Consider the following 12,039-nt stretch of genomic DNA (forward strand, 5'->3'; position numbering starts at 1 on the left):
TGAATCTGCCCTACTCCAGCTGCCCTCTACCTTCCTTTCCAACCCTTTAATGTGAAAGTCTCCTAGCTTGGATCCCAGCCTCCATCTCCTTCTCATTCTTCACCTTTGCTATGTCCAATGTGAATCCATCCTACATGTGTCTACCAGTCAAAGAACCTACAGTGGCTCACTGAGTTCAGCTGCATCTTCTGAGCAGGTGGGCCCATAACCTGGCCTCAGGTGCCTACCTTCTCCACGAGCCCCGCCTTGCACCGGCATTCCATCAGGTACCTCCACGGCGCCACTGTGCTGTCTCTCTCAGCTTCCCCTGCCTTGGTTCCTCGGTCCCTACTTCCTTAGATGCCTCCTGAGAGGATGGCCTCCCCAACGTAAACAAAACCTCAGAGGATTGAAGCCCAGCAGAGCTTCTGGGGATACTCTCCACGTGGGCAGAGGTTGAGGTCCCTGTTTGGACAAGTTGGCAGCCACTAGACATGGCTATACCACAAGTACGCAAGACAAAATGTCTTGTTTAACCATGGCTCCTCACCAGATTCTCATTTTGGAAGGATTCCTTGGAAGGTTTCCATTGTGTTTAAATCCAGGCTATGGTCATTCCACAGCTCTTGCCCACGTCTCCCTCACCTGCAGTTTAGCTTTCCTTATAGAGTCAGCTCCGTCCCAGCCCACAGCCACCTTTCCCTTCAGTGACCTTTCTACTGCCCTCAGCACTCAGGGCCCCGACCCCGTGTTCCACCTGCCTGTGTTTCACGCATCTTTTTTCTCTACAGCCAGGCTGTAAAGTAGGGAGAGTGGAGGTCATTTCTTAAACAAAGGCTTTAGTATAGTGTCCGACATAAGGAGATCATATGCTGATTTACTGAGAGAAATGGACTGCACAGCACATTAGGACCTGTGACTTCATGTAAGGCACATGAAGGTGTCTCTCCTAGAACTGGAGACTAAGACTGTTCTCAGAGGGAAAATTTTAAGAGCAACACATAATTGGGGAGAGTAGAGCAAAGCCAAGTCACCTCAAGGAGAAAAATCAGTTCCTAGGCTCCTCGGCTGGGGGGACTTGCCTCTAAGCCAAATGAAGGTGCTAACCCAACTGCACAGTGTGGTGGTAAAGGGTTATCAGATGAAAACATAAAAGGGGGGTCAGAGGCATGTGTTGGTAGGACCTCTGCAAACACCGCCAAGGGGAGATGAGGCTTAAGACTCGACGTGGCTAGGGTCAGAAGCAAGTATATCTGCACTGCAGAGGTGAATGCATTGGGCCATCTTGGTCTGACACTATCACATATTCAGATCCTATAACCAGTTCCTGCTCTGATTCCTCACTCATCCAGCAGCCTTTGGTTGAATATAGCTATTCATGGAGCTTGGTCTAGTCAGAAGATACAAAAATCTAGTGCTCCCAGAAGTTAAGGTTATCCTAAATTAACCAGTTGGCATTCTGATGTTATACATCAGTGCTGTAAGCTGGCCTAATGGGAGACTCTCTCTGAGAAATAGGATGTTCTGACAGATCATGTTCTTCCTAAACCTGAAAGGGACAGAGGTTGGCCCTCAATGAGGGTGGATTTGCAAAAGAAGAGCCCTGGTTCCAGGGAAACAGGCAGACAGCCTTCTCTTGGGGAGGCCTCACCTTGACATTAGCTAAGCAAGCCTTTTCTTTTGAGTCATCCAGAGGAATCTACACTTTTTGTTTAATTCTAGGTGAGTAAAATATTTTAATATCAGTCAGATTTCTATGTTTACAAAACATAAGAACCATGTCTATTAACCTTTGGATGGTTCATAGCCATTCAGCGTTTAGCCATTTACTTTCTCTCAAATAAACAGAAATAGGAGCAGTGGATAAGCTGAAGTGAACAAATGGATGTCAGGTCTGTAATCCAGTACTTGTTACAAGTTATAATTGTTTCAGCTACTTCATCAGGAAATGTGAAGAAGAATACGCAAAGGAATTCTAGGGTCTGTTGCAACCACTCTGGAAAACCAAACACAAAGTATATGGTAGTGGCAGCCACAGCAACAGCAGCTTTTTTACCTTGCAGATGGTGGCATGTCCCAGAACGTCATCAGGGGAAGTTGGCTCCTCAATCCACAGTGGCTTGAACTCAGCCAGGTTTGACATCCACTCCACTGCCTCGGGCACATCCCAGCACTGGTTGGCATTCATCATTTGTAAAGAGAGACCCTTGGCAGTGAGGTCTGCCTGGCGCTGACCTTGCTGCATGGCTGTGGCTCCCAGGGAGGAAAAGGCTGTCACTTACTGCTACCAACTGCTGAGCAAGACTCCCAGAGGGAGCCTGACATTTCTGTGGAAGCCCAGCACGCAGCCATGACAAAGGGAGCCAAAGAGCAACCACTGAGACCAGAACTTTCACTCCAGATACAGCAAGTACTCGATGTCATTTCATTAGAATGTTGATGAGTTGCCATAGGAACTTAACTCTTGTTTATATCAATTAGCCTATGGTAAAACGGATTTCTTTATACACCGTTTTGCTTAAAGTCGCAGAATCTACTGATGGTGTTATATGAGGATTTATTGTACTGTCTTGGGAGGAGTTGGGAATCATGGAGCCGCTGTGATGTCCAGGAGTGCCCTGGGCTAAGCCCACAACAAATGCTCACTGCCCCAAGAGCTCTGGCTCAACGTGCATTTAGATGCCACCCAAATACATTTATGTTGCAATGTTCATTGTTTATAGGAATTGTTTTGTCACATTCTGAATCATGCACAGCCAATATTGAATCTGTTCAATGGTCATTTATTGATTTGCCTACTACGTACCTGGCACAATAACGAATAATCCAAACTCTACCATTAATTAAGCACCCATGCCACTAGGCATTTTATGCATTTTGTCCCATTAATATTTATAATAACTCTGAGGCAGTTCATATCAACCCATTTTACAGAAAGAAAACTGACACACGGAGAAGTTAAGTAACTTAGCCATGAATAATAAGTCAAGTAAATGGTGAGTTCAAGTCCAGGCCTCTCACTCCAAGGCCCTGGCTCTCTGCATGCAGCAATCCTGCCTGGAAGCCAGGTACTGGGTGTGCAGAAACGAACAAAGAACCCCTCCATCCCCGACATTATTATGCTTCAGGAAGACAGACACAGAGACGGCTATCTCTAGCAGAATGTGCTAAATGGTAGGAGTGCCCTTACAGACTATAAGAACCAGAGGACAGTATACCCCAAATCGATTACTATCATAAATAATTTGGATGAGGATGACCTCATAAGACAAAAGTAACATTAATTCATGTATAAATAATGAGACATCTGATCCTAGGTCGAGGACTCAAAACTTCTATTTTAACTTAGGAAACAGTCTCTAAAACTTTACCAAAAGATGTTATTATGACTTCCTTTTATGAAAATATTTTACACATAATAAGAAATGCTTTCAAAACTACATAGTAACGACTGATCCTTTCATTTACCTCAGAGTTCTAGCATTTCTGCAGCAATGGCTCCCCGAGACCCATCTGTGTGATGGGCTGTGGGTGGGGAAATGGAGAGGGATGGCATCAAACTTAATAAGAAGGAAGATTGAATGGCTGACACACCAAGGCCCCAAGTGGGAGACCTGTTTGCTCAGGTGCATCCACATTAAGAAAATGGAATAATTCCTCATCCTGATCTTAACTAGTTCTGCAGAATAAAAAAGTCAAAAACTATAAGCCCCCTCAGTTTTTTTTAAGAGTTGGCCCACGACAAGACCACAAAGCTGTCCTTCCTCTAACATTCAGTTTTAAAATTCCCAATGTTCTTTAATCCTTGCTTGAAATAAGTTGTAGATTGGCTCTGGACAAAGGCTTCCTGCAAGGCTGCTTATTTCTCAGTGGGAGGAGAGGACATTTACCAAAGTCTTCTCAGGTCCAATCATATTTCTGATGAGTCGGCATCTATGGATGTCATCCCGGAGATTGGCACCGACTTTTACCTTAAACCTGTAAAACCAATTTGGTTTCATAGTTTAGATCTGTCCCCTGACTTGGCAAAGATACTGGATCTTCTGCAGAAGTGACCATCTCTGTGAATAACTCACAGATCACATTTTCTAGTAATTTTGTGCTCTTTCCCAATCAATCTTCAGAGAAGTCACTTGCAAATACCCTGCAAATGGTATCTCTTTACTCACAATTAGGGCGATTGCCCACTGACCTGAAGTTAAGAAACTGGAGAGAGCAGTTAGATCTCTAATAACATTAACTAAGTTTTTACTATGCCATGAAAAGGAATTAAGAACGAAAAAGCCACAGATTTGAAGAGGAGAGCGGGGTTGGGAAGGGCAGCTGAGTGAGCTGTTCTGTTATATCCTGAATGAAAGAGTACGGTTGATAAAATACCCACATCTACATGGTCCTTTATAAGAGGGCTTCATCCTAAATCAGTGAGAGGTCGGCCACAGGGACCCTGTGGTGCAGGGGCCTGAGGTTTAGAGGTTAAAGTGACTTGGTCACATAATTAAAGAGCAGCAGAGGCTCCCTTTACATTACACTTAGCCACTGCGGGAGCTCCCTTAATGTGCTTTGGCACTCAACTGTTCTCCAGAGCCAGACCTCTACATTGTCTCCCGTGACTCTGCCAAAGCTGTTTTTCCCTTTGTCAGTAGAGGTGTGGTTGGCCTGAGCGTGACACTGCCACGAGGAGGAGGAGACACCACACCACTGTGGGTGAGGCTGGCATCCTTTCCCTTGCTCACTAGCCTCTTTGCACACTTGATGTTGAGGCTGCCACTCAAGACAGATTCTGAGGTCCTTCCTCTACTCTTCACAATGCCCACTCTCTGTACCAACAAAAAGCCCATTGCAGAATGCTACATACACTCAAGCATCCACGGCTGTTCTCGCCCGTCTGCTCAGTACTAAACATACTAAAGAAGACATTATTATCCCAGATGGGAGCTTCAGTTTCTGAATGCTGGACTTCCTGTGCTGGGAGGCCTATGCAATCTCTCTCCAGCCTTCTCTGACTCACCAGTTATGACTGCTCCAGGCTTTCCTGGGTATCTGCAGAGAGGGAAAGTGTCAGCATTTACTGGGCACCTGCTATATGAATCCTGACTATGCTGGTCCTTCTTAGATATGGCAACTTCAAGGAGAACCAGGACTTAATATTATTCCCATTTTGTGGAGAGAGAAAATGAAGTTCAGACAGGTTGATGATCACACAGCAAGTATTTGCAGAGGATGAGGGAAAAGAAAAACATTTGATTCCGATTCCATCACATACCTGAGCATCTTCCCACAGCTTCATGCTGCTTCCTTCAAGTTCTCACTCCTCCACCCTTTATTTAGCTCAGAAGTTCACAAGAATTCAACCCATTTAGAAGTGAATGGCCATACTCATTACCCAAGGGTTATGTTAAAATGCAGATTACAATGCAGCAGGTCTGAGAAGAGGTGTTGTTCCACAGACCACACTTTGAGTAGTAGAAGTTTCAGTGGCCAGACTGAGTAGAGTCATATAGAAAGCCTGATGATATATATATACAAGGCAAATGTGCCACCTTGAACTGTACTGATGGACTCACAGTGACCAAATCAAGAGATGATGGTCCCTGTTTCCCCCACTGCATCAGGATTTAGGGCCACTGACAACCAGTTTATTCAAAGGAAGACCCTAGATGCCCCAGGGTCCATAACCATGCAGGACGGAGATGTGCAGAAGGTAACTCTGGTGAGTTGATGGCCCAGAGGAAGGGAAGGGCTGTCACTTGAGTGGAGGAGGGGGAGCCTGGCTCTTGTGAACTCTGAAAAAAACTGGGACTGGTGGCCAGAAGTTATATGGAAACAAAGGGTTCACGATACTGAAGCTCTTTTTTATACCTGGAGCCCTCCAACAATGCAAAAGTGCTTTACAAAGTTAAGCTGCTACCTCCGGAGGTTTTCAAGCGGAAGCTGAATCAATGCTTGTTACTAAGAGTAAAGAGTGGATTTCTAGTCTAGATTGGTGATTGAAACTGATGATCTCCACCATTTCTTCCAATGCTGATGTCCCATGATTCTAGTTCGAACTCACATCTCATCTTTGGGAAAAGAGCTTGGCCTAAGCTCAAATTTCTCTTATGTGTCCCTACACACCAGACTGCTCCTGGACGAATCCTAAACCCTTTTGTGCCTTTTGATCCTGGCTCCCCTCCCTTGCCCAGCCTCTCATTTGCTAACTGGGACAGTCAAGTTAATTATCACACAGATGAGTTACCTGGTCCAACCGTCCATCAACGCCTCTGTGCAGAGCTGCGGGGAGAGGAACACGTCTATCACCATACACTGAAAAGCTCTCTTTGGTCTCAGAGCACGTCAGTCATTTCTGATCTGGTTTCACAAATGCTATGGTTTTAGCAGGAACCAGAAGAACAGCCATGTGTTGTTGAAATTCAGAGCAGAAACAGCTTAGCCAACAAATATAACTCTTTATACTTGTAGGGCAACTTTCTTTTCTTGTCTCTATGGCAACCATTTCTTTAATTGTCACAACACTCCTGGAGGGGAAATGGAGCATTTATATCCCTCTTTTTTTAAAGCTAGGATATTATGTGGCATCCACAGAACTAATGGATGTAAGAGTAACAAACAGAATCTAGTGTCTCTCTCACTCTTAGCTGTAGGTGAGTATAATACGATGGGAAAGAGTCATAAGTCAGCCATGAACTGACTGCACACCATGTACCAGGCACTGTGTTGAGAGTTTACCTAATTTATGGCATTTCTCTGAATCCTCAAAACCACCCACAAGATAGAGATTATTTCCCTAGTTTCAGTGAGGAAACTGAGGCTCAGTATGGTTATGTGTAACATTGTACAATGTTATGCTGCTGCTTCTGCCTGGGAATCAAATTCTAGGCTGTCACCTTCCAGAACCCAAGGTAGGAGTCACTGGTCCCAGAGCTCTGTGTCCACAATGTGTGAACAGCTTCACCTTCGCTTGAGTATAAGTACTTCCAGAGTGAGGCCTTGGAGTCATAATGACTTACAGGAGAAAATAGTAAGTCTCTTCTAGAAAGCCAGGAATTTAAAACCTATCTACAAAGCCAGGTTCAAATGCCCACCTGCTTCAGTGTGTCATCTGAGTACCCCAGCCAGGCACACGTTGTAGTGTAGGCAGGGTAGCCATGTGCCAGCATTTGCCCTTCTGTGGAAATACAACGCCCATCGACATTTTGTGTTTTCCAGGGACCTTTAGAATTAGAATTGCCTGTAGCTAAGCTGCTGCCCCACAGAGAATCTCCTCTGACCCTGCCCTTCACGTGCACCCAGCCCCGCAACTGTGCAAATTCTGAGGCTGTCAGATGGAGGTAGGAGGGGTCAGGACGCCCTCTAGGACTGTACCGCTAACCAAGGGCCTTCCTGCAAAGTCACACCCAGGAGACTCACCTGGTTGTCGGGGAGGACAATGTGAACCCCCAAAGGACAGGGACATTCGAAAGAGGGCAATGGTAGCAAAAATAGTGAAGGAAGTTTCCTCATAACCTACCTCTCTCTTTTTTGACCTTTCTGTAATATTTCTGGAAAAAAAAAATCAAAAGCATCATCACTCTTAGACAACAAATCACACCATTCACTACATTATTTGCACGTCAGCATGTACCAGAAAACTTCCAGCTCCCTCACTTGAGTATGACTCACCGTAGGCTTCCTCCTCAGTCAGGACTTCAGTGATGTACCTAAAATCTATGCAGATAACAGCATCCTGGGGTCCTGGCAGGATGACACAATGGGAGAAAGGCCTGAATCAATTCACAAGAGGATTATGTTTCTAAGAATCTGCTTACACTAATACATGGGGCTTATCCTTTCCAGGAAAGGGCCTTTGGGATTTGTGTTACATTGTTTGATTCTTTCATTCCTCAGTATAGAGTCCTTCAGAGGGTCATTGCTGTCTCCTGGTGAAGTCCTCAGGCCCTCCCTCATGCTCTGACCCCTCATTCCCCCCATATCTCCCCTCCCTCAAAACCTAGGCTCCTCATTCCAGGCTTCTGGAAGGAGAACCTGGTGTGCGGCAAGCACTCAGCATGAGTTAAATGGATAGATGAGTGCCTGGTTTCACTCTGTACAACACTGCTCCACACTTCAGGGCTGACCATGATACTGGAGCAGCTGAGCAGGAGAGGAAGGAAGGCTGGTCTCAGAGCTGGGCCGCTCAGGGTCAACCCTGTGCTCGCTGTTTATTAGCAGAATAGCCTTGGGCAATTTCTCTCCTGTCATATAGAGACAATTCACTTCACTGACAGGAACGGAGTGTATTAAACTGAGAGTGCCCAGCGTGCAGACTCCCTGGATCATCACTGGCTGTACTCTCCCCACCTCTTCCCGCCCCATGCTCAGTGCTCCAGCCACACTGGGGAAGGCAAACATGCAGCCAGGCCCCTGGCAGAGACCTCTCCCCACCCCAAACTAACAGTCACTTGAGAAGCAACTGGTAGCTCCATTCCCACTCAGCTTTTACTGTGACAATTATACTCCACTATAACTTAAAAATTGTAAAAGCTCTTTCAATGCTGAGATTCTGCTTCTTTTAAGAGTACTGGCATTGAAACACAGAACAGGATTTGAAAGAATGAGAAGTCCGCAGGTGGCATTTCCAGCACCTTCCTAGTGACCCTCAGGATCATTCAGTTTTGGGGGACACCTCCTGAACCCTTCTGAAAGGCTAACCTGGAGCCAAGAGGTCCATATTCTTCTCCTTCAGATGGCACCCTTATGCCACCCATAACCGTATCAGAGAGATGGTGTGATATCCTACTGTCTTCACTAGCCAACAGTCTTCAAGGCCATGCGGTTCGTTTTTCCTTGATTGAAATGCCAAATGATAACAAGGGCCTTCATTTGTTGACCACCAGAATTATAATGCCCATCCAAGGCATTGCCCTGAGCCAGCTGACGTTCAGAGAGGTTAAGTGACATGCCCAAGGTTACCCAGCCAATAAGTGGTAGAGCCTGGAGTCAAAGCCAGGTCTGCCTGGGTCCGAAGTTCACTGCCCTTAACTTGCCCAGAGTTTTTCCTCCTCAGCTGCCAGGTGTTCGTCCTGCTATAAACAGGTCAAGGAGAAAGGAGACAGCAAGATGCATATCTTTAGAATTGTGTTTGGCTCCTTTCCTTCTGGAATGGTACTGTCTGATCCATCACTTACTTTTGGAGTCAAAGTAATATAATAATATTACTTTGGTAATATTATTATATTAGGTCTCATATTATTATATTATAATAATATAATATCTTAATAATAACATCTTGCTCTTCAGAGTTTGTGAAGCACTTTCCTCCTTTGGTCTTTAAATCAACTCTATGAGGTTTCTAGAGAAGTTATGATCATCTGCTTTTCAGTTAGGCAACTGGAGGCTCTGAGAATTTGCATTATGTGGGAAAGCTCCACAGTGGGGGAGGAGCGACCACCCTGCCTGCGGGAGCACAGCTATCTGCTACTTCAAATATCAGACGAGACGTTTCAGATTCTACTGGTGTTCTGCTTTATCGTCACTACAGTGATCCATAGACAGTCCTGAGTATATTGACTGATTATCAAAAGACAAGTAATTCATGAAATCCATTTCATTTACAGAAACAGTTATGATGTTAAAGAGTTTACTTACCATGTCAACAAGTAACTTCCAAAGAGGCTGGAAAAAGAAAAAGAAAATACTTTTAAAAACATATATGTAAAGTACGAAAGTAAATGCTAACCCCCCATCAAACAGCTGCCCACCTGCCAACCCGTCTCCAACATTGCCTCCCAAACCCTCACCTTTGCTGCTCCCCGCTTTATTCTCAATCCTTTCTAACCTTCTCCTACAATTTCCTAACTACTGCCAATATCTCTAAGGGAGAAAAAAATCAAACGACTGCCTATATTTCCTTTGGGGAGCCTGCTATGGATTTGTCTTTCAGGCTGCTCTTAGGGGAAGTGTTTATTCCTCTGCATGTGTTGCGTTGTCCCACAGTGCTCTGGAGTGAGTTACCTTTCCTTCCTGCTTGGCCCACAGGTCCCACACAGCATTGAGGATGGCCGCTGTAGCCAGATGCACAACACCTTTCTTGGGACCGATCTGGTTAGGAAGCAAAACACACTTGCTCTTCTTAGAAATGTAAAAGATACTCAGGTCTCCTAGCCAGGGTCACATTTTAGGAATAAAGGCAGCAATGGAAACTCACTTAAAGGCTAAGTTTTTGTTTTGTTTTGTTTTGTTTTAATAGTTTCTAATCTACAGAAGAGTTGCATAAATAGTACATAAAAAATCCTATATGTATCTATTTTCGATCTCTCTCCCTCTCTGTCTCTCTCCGTAAATGTATATGAAAGTAAAAGTAAATGCAAACTCCTCCTATCAAACACCTGCCCACCTGCCGACTGGTCTCTAACATCGTCTCCCAACCCCTCAACTTTGTTGCCCGCCCCCTTCTTTCTCAGCTCTTTCTAACCTACTTTAAAATTTCCTAACTACTGCCGATATCTCTAAGGGAGACAAAAAACAAGCAAACAAAAAAATAGAACAATTTCTTTCGGGAAATATTTCCTTTGGGGAATCTGCTGTGTATTTATATAAAATATAATATAGAATAAATAAATAAAATTTATTTTACTGAACCATTTGAGAGTATGTTGCAGGTATCATGCCCCTTTAACCCTAAATACTTCAGTGAGCAGTTCCTAAAAACAAGGACATTTCTCTTATATAACCATAATACATGATCCAATTCTGGGACTTGAACATTGATAGAATTCTACTAGCTAAAAGATAGTGCATAATCGAATTTCACAAATTGTCCTGATAATGTACTTTATTTTATTCACACATTGCATTTCGTTGTCACATCTCTTTAGTCTCTTTTATCTGGAACAATTTTTCTTTTTCTTAAAAAGGTGATGTTGACATTTTTAAAGTGTTCAGGCCAGTTGTCTTGTACAGTGTCCCTCAGTTTGGGTTGATCTGGAGTTCCGTCATGATTAGATTCAGGTTATATATCTTTGGCACAAATTCTATGTGAGTGATGTCATTTGTTTTTTTATTAGGGCTTTTAACTTTTAGTGCTTGGGTAAGTTAGTGTCTATTAGACTGCTGCACCGTGAGGTTGCCATTTTCCTTTTCTAAGTAAGGAGATTATATGGCCCCCAAATTTTAGCATCTACTGTTAATTCTTGCCTCAAACAATTATAGTTGCGATAATTACAATATGGTGATTGCCTAATGTTATCATTCCTTTTATATCAGTTTGTCCTCTATTGTAATGATAATCTTTCTCTGTTGTTTGTTTACTATCTGAATAGACTCATGGATTCTCATGTTATTCAATGAATTATAAGCCATCATCACCATATTTATTTTGATGCTTGAATTGTCCCAGATTTGGCCACTGGGAGCTTCTGCAAGAGGGTGCCTTTAAGAACAAATTTAACTTGCTTTGCAGGAGTTAAGAACAAAACCTGAGGCAGTGTGGAAACGGGGTTCCCTCGTGTCTTTCTCTGTGAATGGACGAGACTGAGGGGAGTTAGGAAAAACAAAGCTATGTCAGAGACAAGGGCAAGGCCTGGTTATTGGACTGATTTGACGTGACAGAACCCTTTCTCTAGAACCTCACTTTTTTCATACCTCGAACTTAGGGTTCAAATAATATCTATACACATAAGAGGTGCTCTGGTCTATCTTCTTAATTTTGCCCTTCAGTCCAAAACTACTCTCATTCTCTCTCCCCCGCAAAAGGTTACCCATTCAGCACTTAATCGTCGAGAGAATTTAGACCATGTCTCCCTGTTCAGGGACTGGAGATGAGGTCCAGAAGGGCAGAGATAGTCTCTAGATCCAAATATGTCTAGATTCAAGTCTTACCAAAAGGAACCATTTACCTCAAAACACTGATTCTCTAAAGAGTTCAAGTCCTAACTTATCTGAATAAAATGTTTTACCTCAGAATTGTAAAATTGTCTCTATTTTCACATTCGTTGTAATCAAAGGACAGCTTCGACCTTAGTAACATTATTTATAGAAGCCTTTTACAAAATAGACCCCTTACCCATCTGAGCTGCCCATCAC

General features: G+C 43.9%; 1 protein-coding gene across 1 annotated transcript in view; it reads right to left on the reverse strand.

Annotated features, from left to right (window-relative positions):
- Nucleotides 1–12,039, reverse strand: part of ENOSF1 (enolase superfamily member 1) — a 28,096-nt gene that overhangs the window by 11,809 nt on the left and 4,248 nt on the right. The window contains 10 exon segments of the mRNA XM_023530843.1: nucleotides 2,036–2,185; nucleotides 3,870–3,957; nucleotides 6,215–6,249; nucleotides 7,062–7,146; nucleotides 7,487–7,517; nucleotides 7,639–7,692; nucleotides 7,695–7,710; nucleotides 9,604–9,630; nucleotides 9,970–10,056; nucleotides 12,020–12,034. Of these exon segments, the coding sequence (XP_023386611.1) occupies nucleotides 2,036–2,185; nucleotides 3,870–3,957; nucleotides 6,215–6,249; nucleotides 7,062–7,146; nucleotides 7,487–7,517; nucleotides 7,639–7,692; nucleotides 7,695–7,710; nucleotides 9,604–9,630; nucleotides 9,970–10,056; nucleotides 12,020–12,034 (588 nt within the window).

This window comes from Pteropus vampyrus, unplaced genomic scaffold, assembly GCF_000151845.1.
Source record: "Pteropus vampyrus isolate Shadow unplaced genomic scaffold, Pvam_2.0 Scaffold55, whole genome shotgun sequence".
NCBI lineage: Eukaryota > Metazoa > Chordata > Mammalia > Chiroptera > Pteropodidae > Pteropus > Pteropus vampyrus.